This window comes from Lonchura striata, chromosome 3 (assembly GCF_046129695.1).
Source record: "Lonchura striata isolate bLonStr1 chromosome 3, bLonStr1.mat, whole genome shotgun sequence".
In the NCBI taxonomy this organism is placed as follows: domain Eukaryota; kingdom Metazoa; phylum Chordata; class Aves; order Passeriformes; family Estrildidae; genus Lonchura; species Lonchura striata.
In genome coordinates, this window is record NC_134605.1 from 2,115,001 (window position 1) to 2,133,071 (window position 18,071).

Consider the following 18,071-nt stretch of genomic DNA (forward strand, 5'->3'; position numbering starts at 1 on the left):
GGCCACGCAGGATGACCAGCGAGGCTCTGTGATGTTTTAAAAGCTAGTACTAAAAGCTAATTAAAATCTTCTCTGGTGATAAAGGGAGACTTGGGAGGAGTGTTGCCACGTTTGTTTTCCCTAAGAATTTAATTTACAGCCAATTTTTCCTATCTGAATGATACTTTCAAATGCACCCAGTGATAAGAAGCAACATCTGTTTTCTGTTCAATAGTACAAGGAGGCTCTGCATGGGGCTGAGTGTACACAGCCTATGTGAAGCCATTGTTATTCTCATTTCTTTTTTGTCCCCATGCCTGGTCCATTTGCCATATACCATCCGGCAAACAGCTGACACATCCCAGCTATTATGGACCCAGGCCTAATTGCCAGCAAAGTCTTTAAGCTCTTCCATGTTGGCCTCGTAGGAGGAATGGGAGGCCCATATAAACCGTGCTGCTCTCGACCACTGCTCTCATTCTGCCTTCGCCGAGTTCGCGGGCTCTTGTGCCGGAGGGTTTGCGGATGCTAAAAATACAGCTGGAGCCCAGTGCCAGTGATTCGCTCTCTGGCTCTCCTCCTGCTCCCCCTGCCTGGCCAGGAATGTTTCTGTTTTCTGTGGTAATAAAGCTTGGGATTATTTAGATAGTAAACATATTCCAGAGTAGATTGATTTTGCCAGGGCGCGGCAATAGAGCTACCTGGAAAGAGGGAGTTATTCGGGAGATGCATTTGCCAGCCTTTTCCCACGGGTTTGAGCATGGGTACCACTCTCCTGAGAGTGCATTTTCTGGTCATCTGGGCATTCCTTTGCCATCTCAGATTTAACCTTTTAATTTTTTTGTCCCTGTAGCCCTCCTGGAACAGAGACCACGATGACACGGCGTCAACGCGCTCTGGGGGAACCCCTGGACCCTCCAGCGGAGGACACACATCACACAGCGGGGACAACAGCAGTGAGCAAGGTAGGAACAGAGCCCTCACACTTTCCTAGCTGCCTGGTGGTCACCAGCGTGCTCAGGGACTGCTTACTCTCTGCTGTGGAAATATGCTCGGGTACTAGAGGGTTCGTGCTGAGAAAGGTCTATCTTCCTTTTTTTTCGACATTTTTTTTCCTCCATCTCCTCCTAGTAAAGGGATTGGCATCTTTATTTCTTTAACCCTGCCAGCAGGCACATGTTAGAGCAACATATGTACCAAATTTGCAGTGTGCTTAATAAAAATAAGAAATTAGAAGTTTGGGGTTTTTTTTTTTCTTCATTCAAATAGGTTAAAAGATGAAATCTTCAAAACCAAATGTAATTAAGATTGCAGAAATGCATGCTGATATTTCAGAGACGCCATCAAAACTTGATTGTATATAAAGAAGAGATGTTAGCTGGACTGTTTTGAAAAATCCTGAGCCATGCTTTTACTTACTTTTTGATACTCAATTCCAATTTACTTGAATGGAAGAACATTCTGTTTGAGAGCCAGGCCAGAGCAGCTGATTTAGCAGGGCGAGTATGAAATGAGCTTGGTGCAATGGAAGTGGGGCATTCTACAAATAATCAGTGCTGTCTCAAAAACTCTGAAATCTAAAAAGCTGAATCTCTGTATTTTTTTTTCTTCTGAGAAGCTGAAAGCATATCTTTTCTGAACAGACCAACTGCAGTGGATTTAGTGTTAATTTAATGCAATTAAAATTTTAAAAGGATCCTTAATCTGAATATAAAAGAGAGTGCTTTATTGAAGTTGACTCTGAACTCACAATAGGTATATACTTTTAAATCTGGTTTTATGATCATGTTTCATTCAAGTGCTGTTAGACAACAAAGGAATTGTGTTTCCAAAAAAAGGTTGAACAGTACTGATTAGCATTGCAAAGTCTGCATTTAACAAGATTAGTTTTTAAACTAAACCAGTATATTTTAATTTTTTATATGCATGGATTTAACGTACGTGGTGAATAACATCTCTTTATAGAACTTTAAGTATTTGAGACTCGTTATTGTTTAAAGAAAAGTTGCTGACTTCATTGCAAGTGTAGCCTAGTAAAAATGGGGCCTGGAATAGTAAACTGTTGCAGAGTTGAGGCAGACACTGGTAACCTTCTGACCTCTGACTTTTACTGGAAAATGATATGCAACATAAATTCAGGGGGCCTTTTTTCTTTCAAGTATGTATACATATATATTCTAGTGGTGCTTTTCACAATGCCATAGTTGAAGTGGTGTCAACTTGTTCATTAGAGCCCCTTGCTTTTGGAGCAAACTTTAAATCCATGGGGTTTTTTTAAGGCTGAAAAAGCTGCTTCAAAAATAAGCTTTGAACTAAAATGTGGTGTTTTGAGAGGGTTTTTGTATTGGTTTAGGGCTGTTCTTTTATTAGACGGATGTGCGTGTGTTTATGTGGATATGTGCGTGGACAAAACATCTGTGGGGAGGCTTGCCAGAATTCTCCTAGACCACGTTGGAAATTCAGCTTAGTTCCTGGTGTACTTTTAAAGATTTTCAGGCTTTATTTTTCTCCTAAATGTGGTATTTTTAGTAGTCTGGAGTGCTGGTCATATCTGATGCCTCAGTAAGTTCCTAGCAAGGTGCATGCTGCAGCTTCAGTCAGGAAGGGTTTTCTAAAGTGAGTTTCAAGCCTGAGTCCTATGAAATATCCACAGAAGGACTTGTCAGTGATGCTTTAGTCAGACCTGAAACTGTTACCCAAACCCCAGTGGTTTATTGGGGCTGGGATTGCTGCCAGTGCTTGATAGAGTGTTTTGTGAAGAAGGGTCAGTGCATTAAAACTTTGGAGAAGATTTATGAAAGTGGGAATTTGATAACTGGAGCTCTCAGGTCAAGTTTGGGATAGGAGTTTTTGGAAAAGACATCCTGTCCTGGGAGTCTCTGTTACCAAGGCTTGCCTTCAGGTCGCTTGCCACCTTTGGAAATGGCATTGTTTTTGAGGAACAGGAATGTGGTAATGGCAGCAGTGGTCTTGCTGAGCCTTGCTTTATGTCTTACATGAGATGCTCTGAAGGTTGAGATTGTGGGGGAAGCTCATTTGTTTGAGCACATCCATGCCTGCATATACACCTTCTGTTAAAAAAACTCCAAAATGTGATTTTAGCATTTCCCTACGGGGAAGAAGTCAATATTCAAGGACTGAAATGGAAGAGAACTAAAAGACAGCAAATATCCTGCCTCTCCCCAACTGCATTTAATTTCCAGATGCTGTGATTTGGTGGCTTTTCTTCTGTGGCCTGATGTTGGGAGTGCAACACTGTGGTTAAACCCCTGTGTTCACCACTGCTGGGTGCTTTTTTTGGCAGCAGAAGGAGCCAGCCTGGCACTCCCATAGCAGCCAGGTGCTGTGGAGGGGTGGCAGCAAAAGGCTGGGGACCCACATGCTCGTGCTTGCAAGCATGGCAGTTAACTCGAGATGCATGCGTTGCGTGACATATATTCAGTATATTATGGGCTTCCCTATTTTTAGGAGTTTGTAAAAGTTCCTTTTGGTTCCTTCCATCTGTCAAGATCACGTTTGCCATTTAAAAAAATAAAAAAACCAAAAAAAAAAAAAAGCAAATCTGATCAGCAGAAATAAAACCCTCTGAAACTGGTTTCAGGTTGTTCTTACAACCTGCATCTCTCGTTGGGGTAGGCAAAAGCACCTTCTGGGCCAGGTTTGCAACCTGGTTGAAAGTATCACAAAGGTGTAAATGGAAGCTTTGCATTTTTGGAGAGGCACACAGACTGGAAAACTTAAGCCTTTAGCAAGACTATTCTCCTTAATCCATAACTCAGAGTATGTTAAAGTCTATTTTTAGACTTTTTGTAGATTTTTCTTCATTACCTTATTCACTAGAAATTCTGCAAAGTATATTTTTAACCTATTTATGTCCCAGTGTAAAATACCCATCAAATGATTGCCTTTGAAATCAGGAGAGACAGTCTTTCCTGTAAACGTTTTGAAGTCTTCTTCAATGTGTAAATTTATTTACTTAGTAAATAGTAATAACTCCCAGCTGCTTCGATCTATTGCAGAAATCCATATTTAACTGCTAGGGACCTGTTCTGAGGTCTCGTGCCACTGAACAGCAGGATATGTTATTGCATAGTACGTTGACACAACCTCTTCTAAAGGCCTGGTATTGTGTCATCATAGGGGATAGTTATAGTACAGGAATGCAGAATAATATTATGAAAAAGTTTTCCTGTTGCTCTGAACTTAACGGGAAAGGCCTTTGGAGGGCTGTCTCCAAATGGTGCTAAGAGATCTGAATTTACATAGTGGAGAAATAATTCACTGAATTCTATTTAAAAGAAGAGAAGCAAATTCTTATGTACAGGCAGGTGATGCTGACTTCATGGCAGCACTATTTTATCTTACTATGTCTCATAACTTCAAAAGATTCCTGTTTGGGATATTGAGAGATCTATTTTGTTTGGTTTTCAAATAGTAAGACCAGGAAGATGCTGAACAAAGCCTTGGTACAGTCACTTTTAATCCAGAGTGGAGTTCTTTATTTCCCATGTTTAGCTTAAGAGAAAAGGAAAAACAATCCATCAGTGTCACCTTATTTGTATGTGTTGTTTCTCTCTTTTTTTTTTTTTCCCCCAAGCCTCAGCCTTTAACCTCCAAATAATTGTTGCTCCTTCCAGCCAGGAGTAGAAAGCAGCGATATTTCTTTATCAAAATGTATCAATGGCTGAAATAGTTTCTTTTTTTTTGTTTGGTTTTTTTTAAGGTTTTGTAGGAGTTTGAGCAACCTATAGGCAAAAAGGCAATCGGGTTTATTATTGCTGGGGATCTCCAGGCGGTTGTTTGGAGGCTGCAAAGGCAGGCAGCAGAGCTGGGAAGAGGGGGAGAGAAGGGCCACATTATGTTCCAGATGACTGAGCGAGGATTTATATACCAGCTCGCCTTTTTTTTTTTTTTTTTTTTTTTTTTTTAACATGGGAGAAGAAAAGTAATAAGAGCGGGGAGGCATTTGAAGCGGTCAGATGGCCGATGACTAATGGGATAGGTGGGCAGGAGCCCTCGGATTGGGTGTCTTAATGAGCACATTTCGCACCGAGTTTGGGCTGCAGTTCCCCTTCACCTTTGCCCTTTATTGACCGAACTGACACTTCATTTTTCACATACTTCCAATTATGGCTGAGCTTAAGTGTCGCCCTGCCTCCTTTCTTTCTTGCCTATGGATGGCTTGAGAGTGGCTAAGGCCACAGAAGATATTTTAATTTGAAAAACTACCATAGCAAGGCAGGTTTAGGGTGTAACCTGAAACTGCTGTCACTTGGCAGTTTCTCCGATGAAAACAAAAGTTTTAATGTTTCTTGTGTAGCGCTTCACCACCACTCCCCCCTCCGCCCCTCCTCTGTGGTGATGTTGGGAATTGTTTTGGGGGTGATTGGGTTGGTGAGGGGTGTTTCTTTCAGGGTAAATCCTTTCTGGCAGTACAGGTGTCATGGGCAGGAGTCACTGAAGTAAAGAGGTAAACCCAAATGGAAAGCAGTGCCATTCTTGAACGATGGCTCCTCTTCCCTTCCCAAATGGCTTCTTGTGTTGTAACGCTCTGCAATTGTCCTTGCTGGACTTTCCCCTTATGGAAAAGCAAAGTATAACTGTGCTTGCACTCCTCCAGCCTTAGACCAATGTGGATTTGTTGTTTTGGTAATATTTAATGCGTGAATGCGTATTGGAGTGTGGCCTGGCTGTGAAGCTTTCAGAAGTGGCTGAAAATTATGCTGGGAGAGGCTGGGAGGATGAAGAGACGGAAAAATCTGCAGTCACCCCTTTGCTGTATGAGGAGAACCATGATATATCTCCCCCTGCTCAAGCCTGTGTGCATATCCACGTTGGCTTTTACATGCAGAATCCTTCCAGGGCGGAAATGTCTGTTTGCTTTCGCAGGGCTTAGGGGGTTTCGGAGCATGCGGTTTTCCTACCAAATGTGGATTCTGTCGGAAATAGCTGGAATAAGTTGTGCTCGCATGGGGTGGGTTTAAGAACAAAATAGCTGCTGTTAGACCTTCACTTCCCAGCAGCACCACTGGATTTTGCAGCGTGGTTTTCACTACCGGCTCTGTCATGTGAAATTTGGGTGAGTAATGAGTGGGCACGTCACCTGTGTGCCAGTGGTGATTGCTTTACATTTAAATACATGGAGACTGTGTTGACAATTATTTACATCCAAACAGAGGCCCCCCAAACCACAGAAGTATTTATCTCAAAAAAAAAAAAGTATGAAGTATTACCTACTTTATTATGTAGCCCTCTGGCATAGTAATGGCATGGCATATTTTTACTATAATATGGTAATAAAAGAATATGTAAAAGGCAGACAAAGGTTCTGTCTTTTCACTAAGGTGACCCCTGTTACCAAGTAACTGCTTTACTTATGAGCTTATTAAAAACTCAAAAAAAAATGAGCTTTTCATACTTCACAGGCATTGATGTGAAAATGAGCTGTCCTACGAGTAGTTTTCTTGATCATTTTTAGAACAATTGATTAGCCAAAGAGCCGCTGTCATTAGTTGACATTGACTGATAGCAATTTGTCACAAGCTCCGAAGGTCAGCCAGGCAGTGGAAGCTTCGGCTTGTCTTTGATTGACCTTTTCTGATGCCATTATCATGCGATCGGTTAGACTGGATGTGACCCTCGATTAGAAAAGACAGGGCATTAGTCAACAGGGGCTGCTCCCTGTGTTTTTTCTGCTGCTTTATGTGTTGTGAATCCCGAATTAAGCATAATACACTTGTTTGGAAACGGAGCAGTACCAGTTTTCTTGCCGAGGCTCTGCCATCCCCTTTTCTTTTCCTGCTTTTCCATCAAGCAGGCAGCGCTCGGTTTGCTTTGGATCAGTGTGAGCACCTGTGCCCTGTTCCTTTGATGTGAGATTTAAGCCAGGCCCATATTTATCTGAAACTCTTCGTGTAGGTGCATATTCTTCAGCAGCACCAGCATTAATTATTTTTATTTCCCCAGAATCATGTTGGTTTGTTTTTTTTTTAACAGTGATTGAGTGGTTGAGGATTATGCTCATAACACGATGTCAATTTATCATTCTGCTCTAAAGCCGGGGGGCGTGAAACTGGTTTTTTCCTCATTCTAAGTTTAGGTTTTTGGGTTTTTTGTTTGGCTCTGGTGGTTTTTTGTTTTGTTTTGTGTTTTGTTTTTGGTCTCATCAGGCTGATTCAGCTGTTAAACTTAGATTTCGGCAGTGTTAAGTCTGTGTGCCTCAGCTAAGCAGGGTTGTGCTTCCAGAATGGTGTATGGGAGCAAGTTCTTACCTAGGAGCGTGTGTCTGTCATGATTTAAGCATTAATCTGTTCCCAGTGTCAGGATTTATTTCAGTCATTTACATTAACTTAAATATCTGTTATTAACAGGCATTTTTCTTTTCAGTCTGGCAAAGCTAACTAAAATACTTATAAACGTTGCTTGTTTTCCCTAAATTGTGGGTAACATCATCATAAACGAACTCTTTTCCTTGTAAAAAAGACTTCCTTCTTTCCATTTGCCTTTCAGGGGAAACCTGAATTTCTCTAAGCTCCAACTTGTTTTTCAGGTCAGCCCCCAGAGATAATAAGCAGTTCAAAACCAGCAAAACCATTTCAGCACTGTTTAATGTGACTTTTAGTCTTTGCTCAGGGAAAACTTCCAGCTGGGAGGGGAGCAGAGGGAGATGACCATGTCAGGAGGCAGATATTTCAGGCTGAGGCTACTGCCATCACTGGCAGAGCAGAGGGAGGGAAAAAGACTTTGGAAAATGTTTACTTTTAAAGTGGCTGTGGAAGTACAAATATTTCTGACTTCTCAGCCTGTCTATATTCAAGGAGGATAATCCATGTGCTGGAGTCTTTTTTTTTTTTCCTATTTTCTTGGCAAGTTTTTCTAAACTCAGAAATGTCTACCCATTAAACATCTGTGTGACTGTGCACAAGCCCATGTATACATAGGTGTGTATATAAGAACATGGCCCTGACCCTGAACTGAGAGCATCCATTGCCTTTAGCAGCCCCAAAGTGTGTCTGCACAGAACCAGGTGTCTTACTGAGGGCAGGATCTAAATCGCATCTTGGGCTGTTAGCTAAAATCTCTGGTGTTGGACTGAAGGGCATCTTACTTTCCTCCTTGGATGGGGCAGAGGGAGGTTTGGTTTTTCAAGAAGTTGTAGAAATAGGTTTGAAGTTTTTAGTGTCCAAGATGCCCCTTTCAAGTTTAGGGTCTTCAACATGGCTGATATGTTGGGGTTTTTTTTGGTGGTTTTTTTTTTTTTTTTTGTTTATTTTTTTTTTTTTGGTTACTTTATTCAGATATGGTGATTGTTTTCCTACACACCCTGGGTGTATATGAGCCACTTAAGTTGTGGTGGCTCATTGGAGCTAATGATCTTTCCATATGGCCCATAATAAAGTCCCTCATAGTATTCCAAACTGAAGTAATCTATCCCATTTGCTTCTCCAGGTTTTGGTGGCTTCAGCTGAGTGTTGCAATCTGATGTAGGCAGAGTGAGACTTTAAGGTGTGTGTCGTTGACCTCTTTAACTTGGAGATTAAAAAGACAAAAGTTGTGATCTTGAGATGTTTGTTTTGAGCAACATTTTATCACAAGGAGTACAACTCATAAACACGCCGTATTTCTGGATTAGTGATGCAACAGGGTGTGCCATCAGGCTGCTTGGCACAAACCATTTTCCCATTCCTCACATGAAAGGCTGCAAGAGGAAAGATGACTAAGGTTGGAGGAGAAGTCTTTAAAATTATTTGTATGGAGAAAGTGGTTGCTTGTCCCATAATACAAGAACTAAGGGTAGGTGTTCGTGGCACAGGAGCTGTTCCAGAGCATTGGTAGGTTTAAAACAAACAAAACTGTTTTATGTGTTGGGTTAAATTTATTACTGCAGAGCAGCATTCTGAGGAGGTCAGCAGGGGACAAAAAGAGATTAGACCAATTCATGGAAAAATAGGTTCTTCTGTGGGTGTTAAAAACCCTGGTCCAGATGCCACCACTGGCTCAGGAAGCTGCCCAAGTGCTGATTGTCAGAGCGGTGCCACAGCTGCTTCTGCCTGCCCTCACTTTCCCAAGTGTTTTCCTAAACACCACAAGACCCAGTTACTTGGACACATGTCCTCTAGTTTTTGTGTTCACATAATTTTTGATAATTCAATTCAGGAAATAAGATGCTGGATATTTTTGTTTATCCTTTTTTTTTTTTTTTTTTTTTTTAAGGCTCTTGCTAATGCTGGCATGCTTTTGTTGGGAAGAAAGTAGACATAGCTTGTATTTTCTTGCCCTTATTACCCCATTGGTGGGAATGTTTTGATGCTATTCATTCAAATTTGACAGGTGATTGCTTCTGTAAATGAATGCACTCAAATCATAATTGTTGCAACAGAATTGTTTGATTACCTGGCAGTAGCCTCTTTCTCTCTGATAGCTTTTGGATCACCTGTTTGCTGAGAGCATTTGACAGTCCTCATGTTTATTACCCAATTGAATGTCAGTAGCAATTGCAGCTAAAGATAAACGAAAATGCAAGTACTTGTTGACCTTGACTTTTTTCCACAAGATATTGGACTTGATGGCTCTATTGCTGTTCAACTGATAAGAGTTATAAACAGTAGTTGAGGGAAAATGTTTTATTCCCAGAGGAAAATACCACACTGCTGTGGGAAATGGCATCTGACTAGCACTCTTTGCCAAATTTGCTTGGTTCACCTTCATTTAGACTGTGGGAAAATAAAATCCAAATTTCCCCTTTTATGACTTTAGTATCTCTGCAAACATGAATTCCTGTGATCTTTGTAAAGTTTTGTTGGCAGACTGTGCCAAGAACAGACAGCGAGCACGAGACCTCGCCGTGTTTTATGATGTGCTATAATGAGGATTCTCAATTCTTCCTCATTTTTGGGCTGATTTGATAATTACAGGGAGGGAGCAGAGCTTTCTTCTCCTATTCCATGGGAAGCTCAATATGTGTATAAGCAGCAAAGACTGGGAAGTGTGTGGCTGTGGGTGGATATTGTCAGAGTGGGGCTGTGCTGGTGGGAGGACAGCCTGGGGATGAAGGCCAAGTTATTGCAGGGATGGAGAGATGGTGCTTTCATTGGTCAACTTTGCACCCACTTCTTCAGGCAAGGTCCCACATGGGGTCCTTTGCAATTTTTTGTTAGGAGGAGGTTGATTTGGTGGTGCCCCTCCCAGCTGTGTTTGGGAAATGGGAGGGAGAGATGAACTCCCACCCCAACAAATTTTCCTGCTATAATCCCCCCCATATATCTTTATATATATTTAATTATTAACCCCCCATATTCTATTTATATATATTTATTTCTAATCCTACTCTAATATGAAACCTGAAAGAAGACTTCAATGGAAACAGGAGCAGGCAATAGGCTTTGAGATCTCTCAGGATGAAAGTCACTGTATAAACATTATATGTAAAAAGCACAAAAGACAGTGGAATTATATTCTTTAAAACATAAGTCCTTCTTGTCTCGGCAACTGCTCTGATAAACTCTGCACAGTATTGTACAAGCTTGTTAAAGCTCCGAAATGCAGGATTAAGCAGTGCTGTAACAGTTAGCAGAGTCAGAGGAGTAATCTTATTGCATTGTAATTTTTTTAGGTAAGATTAAGCTGGCATTACATTATATGTTTGTGGGCGAGGGGCCATTCTTCAAGGGATTAATTAATAGGATCAGCACTGTGAGATGCTGACATAATTTTTTCTAGGCACATTGATGCACACGGGCTTTTATTATTACTATTTTTTTTTTCCTTCCAATTTTAAATTCATGAATGAGATGGGGACTTTGTCTGGGCAATCAGACCACCCTCTGCAGCTTGCAGCAGTGATGTCAGAGCCACCTGTCATCTTATAATTCATCAGGGACCTCTTCTCACTGGCCTGGTGACCCACTAGTTGGTGACACGAGAAATACCAGAGGGAGATGCCTGATGTCCCTTCTACCCAAGCTGGGGTGGGATTGCTGTGACTAAGCAAATGCCTGGCACTGCTCTGGCAGCTCTTTGAATGAGGGTGCTGTTGGTAAAGTCTTCCACCTTTCTGCTTTGGCTCTTTAGCCATGATACCTCCTCCACACAGCCTTTGGCTTGACACAGCCTTTGGCTTGAACTTTTGCTGCTCAGGCCTGGAAGGTGGGAAAGGATGTGGGAGAGCATGGCTGGGCTGTGATATGCAGCAGGAGCAGTGTGACATCAGGATGGGCAATGCCAGGCTGCCTCTGGCATCTAATAGCCAATATAGAAGTATTTTTATATTTATATATATATAAAACTTATTTATCTATTAAAATATGATGAGTATTTGGGGTTTTTTGTTTTTTTTGTTTTTTTTTTCTCTTGAGTATTTAAAGTCTCACACAGATTTTGCAGTTAGGTTTTTACAGTTGCTCTTTGCCAAAGTGTAACGTGAAAGTGTGGGAAAGGAGAAACAGCATATAAATAAATAAAAGTACAGTGGGGACAGCCTTCCCAACTACTCATCCCTTAGTTTTTACTTTTCCTTGTGCTGATTCTGTGCCGTGGGTGAGAGATGGCCCTTGCATCCCCAATGCTGTCTATTGTCTCCAGGCTGTCAGTACATCTTTTGCAGGAGGACAGGAGAAGACCTAATAGAAGACACCACTTATGCCCTTGCAAAAGACCTAATGGTGGCAGGCATAGCCTAACTTATTCTGAAATCTTCCCCAGTGCTCTGAATAGCAGTGTCACATGGATGCATGCTAAATATATTCTGGAGTCTGTAGTGTCCCGATGGACCACGAAGAAGGCATATCTTAACTTTCTCTGGTCAGCAAGTGAAGGTCATGGAAGCAAGGCTTGTAGGATGGGCAATCTTTTTTGTTAGTCTCATTGCTGTGCCAGGAGAATCTCCTCCCTTTCTCCTTCCCTGGCACAGCACTGAGGGAGAAACCCCACGGTGGGGTTCCTGCTTGGATTATAGCACATGCACTGCATGGAATGCCTTCCTAAAGCAGGGGAAAGAGGGAATGAGGTCAGCATTAACTGAACAGCTCAAAGTTAAGTGTCATTTAAAATGGGGCTAAAGTTTCAGGGCACTGTCACGTCAGAGTGTAGCAGCTTCTTGCTAAAGAGCAGGGGACGAGTTGCAGGCAAATTACAGCAAGGGGGAAAAGAGACAACAAAGTGGAGTTGAAATGTCCTGTTCATTCTGCACTTCTCCTCCCTTCCCCGCTTAGCAAAGCATCTATTTATCTCTCCTGTCCCCTCATCCTGCCTGTGGCAATGAGAATGCCCCAGGAGAGGCTTTTGTGCAGGATCCTGCCTGCTTTCTTTTGTTTTTTGTATCTGTCTGCACTAACCCTGTGCAAATTCTGCACGAGGCCAGCAGTGTAAAAGCAAGAACAGTGGTGATGTTAATTCAGTACAAGTATTGGACAGACTTAGTATGGTTTTGTATTGTAGTTCTCCAATGGGCTGTAGGAAAGCAGAGGGATGTTCTATTGATGAGCAGGCTGAGCCACAAAATCTTTGAATGTCAGTCTATAAATATTTATTGTTTGTGTGTGTGTGTGTTTGTTCATATACATGCTTGTATGGGACTACTTCCTACTACTACACTTTTTTATTTTGTCAACCTGGCAAGTAAGGTGGTAAAACCACCCTTGTGAAGCACAGGGCATTTTTAGAACCTTTTAGAGCCTTTCAAATTTCCCTTATGAGGAGTGTTGTGCTAAGTTCCTTGGTGTTACAGCTACAAGAAATAAATTAAGAAGCAGCGCTAACATTAGTGTCTCACTACATATTTATCCAACTAAAAAACCCCTGAGGTAGCCATAATTTACCAAGCTGAGGAGCAGAGAGGGCTGGCACAGCCACCTTATCAAGAAATATAAAGTGATGACTTGGTTTAATTTAATCCAAAGGATGTTGGTGACTTGGTTGAATTTAATCCAAATAAAGTAACCAGCTAAAAGTCTGCAGGGGGAACATGTTAGTCATGACATGGGTATATCAGCCCTTCACCACCATTAATTATATTGCATCACTGAAAAGCAGAATATGCATATTATGCAATTTTACAGGATGGCTTTCCATATATAATGTATTAATACAAATTAAAATTACTTTGTACAGATGAATTTAAATGCTATGTGTTACCAATATACAAATTTTATTTACAGTTGCGGTTGGCGTGTGTGAAATGACAGTATTAGACTTAAAAGTGCCTCTCAAGTTGATAAATGCCAACTTGATACTAAACACATTAATACTCAGTTAAAATTAGCAATCAATTTACTTGGATATTGGAGGTTAGCCAGGGATGGATCTGAAGTTGTATTAGGTATATCGTACTGGTCTGAATACATCATATGCTCTTGCAAAAGCATTGTGCTAATTTTAGCTTACAAAGAGGATGAAGATAAACTGCCTGCTGCTAGTTTGCCATATGCTATCCTGGTGATAATATTCAAGTCGAAAATATTCTGCAGAGAGTCTCATTGTTTCAGTAAAAGAAAAGTGGAACAGAGTTAAGGAAATTTCTCCTCTGTAAATGTATACAAAATAATGAAATAAAACAAATCTCAAATGCTGATAGATGAGATCTGTGAAATTTGTTTTGGGTTTATTTGCTTTCATGGGAGTCAACAATTTATTTTACTATCTATTTGATCCAATTGTATCCATTTCTCGCATGTAAATCTTAAAATCAATCTAAATAAAAATCGAACTTTGTTCTGGTAGGCAAAAATATAGTCTGAGTTGCTCCTAACTAGTTAAGCCTCCCATCCTTCAAGTTTGGTACAGGAATAAAGACACTGCCGAGCTGATTTTTCCCTGAGCTTCTCCCTTTGCTTTGTTTATTTAAAACCACAAAACACACTGGGGTTTCCATATGGGGAGGATTTTCAGGGAGGAGCGTTTGCCTTCTCCATCTGCCCCCGTGGGCAGGAGAGGGGTGGTGGGGAGGGGTCCTGGGGCTGCCAGGGCTGGGGGAAACTCTGCATCAGCAAGTGGTGAAAAGCTGGGTCAAGCCAACCCCCTGCCAAAACATCCCATTTGGACATGGATACCTGTGGGGTGAGGGAAGAGATAAAGGAAGGGGGAGGAAGATAAAGTAATCCCATTGACCTGGGAACTTCTCAGCTATTACAAGCCAGGGAACATCGGGAATAATAAAAGAGCGACAATATTTGCCTGCTCCCCCCCCTGTATCTGTGTAATGTCATTTCCAAAGGGCTGGAGCAGATAATAGCAAATGTGCTTTCAAGTATCAGTCCAATCTCTTGAAGTGATGGGGAAGACTGGATGCTCTGATCTGGTGGGTGCTGGAGAGTGTAATACAATCCTCCTCACTGCAGAGAGAATTGTATAAATGGACAAAGATCTGCTGATTGCATCTTTTGCTAAAGTGTTAAGTAAAAGACCTGGCCCTAAGAGATGAGGAGTCTACTATTGTCTGGTCTTCTGACTTGTTTTTGTAGGGGTTTTCACAGGAACAAATACCAATCACCAAAATAAAAGCAAGAAGTGTGGCCATTCCATATCATGGTAGGACACATGCTCTTGAGTCAGCGTGGGCAGGAAGCTTGGCAGGTCTGTCCCCCACCATTGCCATTGCATCTTTATCTCCCTGCTTCATTGTTTGCCACTGAGTGCTTGAAATTCCAGTTTCCAAGTAAAAACTTCCTGTTTCTTGCATTTACATTCAGTTTGGTAAGACATAAATTTAGTTATCTAACAAGGAGGGCTTTTTTTTGTTTTCCCTCTCTCAAGTAAGACAAAATAGGAAGAAGAAATTAATTATGATTTGGTGATAAGAGGTAGAATTTTGCATTTTCCCAGATTCTCTGTGGCAGGAAGCATGAGGTTGTATTCTTATGATAAGGTGATGGATGGGAGCTAAATTCAGCCTTTCCCTCCTGAGTAATTTTAGAAAGAGCCCTGAAGTCCAGATCTTGCTAGAAAAAGAGATGGGCATATTCAGTCTTCATTAACCATAGTTTCCTTGCTAGAGCATTGCTGCTTGTAAGTTTTTACTGTTCTGTGCAGTATTTAAAGCTAAAAGTGCACATATTCTTGCAGTCATCTCAATCCTGAATTTCCCTGCGGAGAGTTTCTTTCTCTCCATTGACTGTGAAGGGACTCAGGGAGGAATAATCACCTGGTTCAGACACTTAGCTTGGCACTCTGACTTAAATGCTTGGAGTGAGGAGGGATGAAACTGCTAAAACTTGGCATTCCTTTAGGAAGGAAATGTTTGCTCTTTGTGGAGAAGCAGAATAAAGTGTCTTGTACTGCTGCAGATTAGAGGAGTGGGCTCAGGCTGTCCTCTGCAGCTCCTGAGCACAGTGGAGCTGTGATATCACCACATGATATTTGTGGTGTTTCAGACCTGCATGGGTAACTGAAGTGTTCAAAAATCTTGGTGTTCATAGAAAAAAAAAAATACACACACTTCTAAAAAAATTATTTAGGGGATGCAAAGGTCTGCATGCCCATGCCTAGCTGTCAAGAATTCCAGCTTTTCCTAACTTCAAAAGGTTGCTTGTTTTATTAGTGCATACATGGTTTTATTTGAAGGTTCTCATAAGACTCTGGGAACTGAGGACTTAAATATAAAACATGATGAATGGGATTTCTGAAACTGTGTAGCAGCACTTTGCTCAGCCTCCAACTAAACATCGTTGAGGTCTTGCATGAGATGAGAAGCTCCGTGAGGGAAGCCTTGAAGCAAAATCTGTTGCTGAGTTGAGGTGCTGGGAATGGCCATATTTAGCTTTGTTGTGCTGTTTGGGCACAGGGTCCTTTGGCAGCTGGCACTGCATTTGTCAGAGCTTCTGTCTGTTTTTAAATATAAAATCAGAGTTTAACCTACTTCTACTCCAAACTAAAAAGAAGTACATTGGTCCATTTAATTGCACTTATAATCATTCAAAATGGCTCATTTTCCCACTTCATTTTTTGTGTTGTATTTGTAGCAATCCTGACTAGCACATGAGGTAGAGAGGTAAGGGGTTAATAACTTTTATGCAGAATATTGAACTCTTATTTCCATTTGGAAGTCCACTTTGGATGCTTTCCTGAAAAATATCTCTGAACCGTACTCTGTGCCCCAGAAACATGAAATTTGGTGAAACTCAGGGCTTGCTTCCTTGGAGGCTGTGAGTGCAAAGCCTAAGGAGGTTTGTAGGCGTGGAGGGAGGGCAGGTCACTGGAGCAGCAGTGTGGGCTTTCACTCAGCACCGTGCCAGCCTGTTTTGTCTGGGATCCTGGGGGATGGCTCCCCAGGGTAAGCCCAGGGAGCTGAGTGAGGCATTTCCAGGATTATCCTTCCAGAGGCTTTCCTGTGAGTCCTTCTGCCTGCTCTGCAGGAGTCATAACCAGCACAGACACTTGCAGTGCCTTGGAAAGTTGGGCTTTCCAGCTTTCTTTTTTTTTTTTTTTTTTGATTGCTCTGAGACTTTGACCTCTTTCTTTACAACTCACGGAGTCTTTGGATGCACACTTGTCATCTTGAGCCTTTCTTTTCATACTTTTCAGTGAGCTTCATGTGCAGCTTTGACTAGGCATGAAGCATCCTGGGCTGGTAAGGGGTGAGCATAAAGAATAGTTTCCCCATGATCTTGCAGGCAATTTCCCTCTCAATAGGTCAATATTGCCTTGTTCAGGTCACTGCTGAAATTGTATTCATTGCAAATATGGTGCTTGTCTCAAAGTATCTTCCATAGAAACTGTTATGTGTAGGTGAGAATGCTTTCCAGCTGAACTTTCAATTTCAACCCATGATTATAGATGAAAATCTGTCTCCTCATCTGCCCCAGCCACAAATTGCAGGTGCAGCTGGTCAGGCATTTAAAATGACAAAATTCAGAGTTGCTTTGCATAGAAACCAGCATCATGATTAGCAATGCTTCAGAGGCTGGCATTGTTGGTGTATGCTCAGATGATTTGAAGGTATTTATGAAAGCCTTTTCCAGTCTCAAGAGGATCACCTGTTTTGGCATCAGTGAGTATTGCTCCAGAACTGTGATGGGAAAGACTGCAGATCTGTGTCTCTGATTCCCCTTCTGCCTGGCAAGCCTTGGTGACCCAGTCTTCAGGCTGGGACACTTTCCTGCAGGTCCTGAGCCATCAGCCATACAGCAGAAGCTGTATATGGAGGAGGAAAGCAGCTGACACACTGTTGGAAAACTGTGTTTGGTCAATGGGTTTATTAGAAGAGTGAGACTCATTCAGAGTGGAAGCAGGAAATAGTATTTAATAGGATTTATTCGACTGCTCCAGAATAATTTGAATACAGGTTTTCAAGTCCTTTCTTTCTTTTTACTGAGAAGTAGTATTTATTTTATTTTTTTCTAAGCACGTCCCTAATATATATATATATTACAAAGCTGTCCTGACCTTCATCAAGACAGTCTGCTAATGTTTTGCCTGCCTTTATCAAATTGAAATATGAAAGAACCACTCTGATTCATATTTTTAAGGGATGTTATTCTGACCTCAAAAACTGATACTTCCTTAGCCAGTGCCAGAAAGCTCTTTCTGTGGTCGTAGTCCCCATCCTTTCAGCAATTAAGACTCAGGTGGCATCAGAATAACAACTGATTTTAAAAGCCACTTCAGCCACCTCCGTTCTGGGGAGGAAGCATGCAGAGCTTCTGCAGAGCCTCCGAGCTCTGCGGTGTGACCTCAAGTGACCAGACACAAAAACCAGTGCAGCTCCTGAACGGAAAGGTCTGCATCATCCCAACTGTGCTGACTCTTGTCCAAGAACACACTGTTTACCTGTCCCTTCCAAGCTGGTCAATTTTCTGCAAGGCTGAGATGTAGCTGTTGGGGGATTTTTTGCTTATCTCAGTGCAGCTTGGCTGGTTTTCACAGAGCTGCTCTTCTCTAGTTTGTAGATCTGTGTTGAGGATTGTGTTTTCTGTTTTGGCGATTGAAGCTGAACGTTCCCACTGCTGACCTAAATTTTCCACCACTTTCATGTCTGAAAGTATTTGTATGTTCATTTGCAAATGTGCAGGCTGACCACTCTAATCAAAAGCAACAGGACTTACCAGTTAACTCCAAAACGCATCTTGCTGAAGGCAATGTCTGAAAACACATTGCAACGA

The 18,071-nt window shown here is 41.7% G+C and overlaps 1 protein-coding gene across 4 annotated transcripts in view; it reads left to right on the forward strand.

Annotated features, from left to right (window-relative positions):
• Window positions 1-18,071, forward strand: part of MEIS1 (Meis homeobox 1) — a 107,342-nt gene that overhangs the window by 25,893 nt on the left and 63,378 nt on the right. For all 4 annotated transcript variants that reach the window (XM_077781843.1, XM_077781844.1, XM_077781842.1 and 1 more), the window contains exon 7: window positions 833-944. In XM_077781843.1, coding sequence (XP_077637969.1) covers window positions 833-944 — 112 coding nt within the window. The remainder of the gene's footprint in view (window positions 1-832; window positions 945-18,071) is intronic.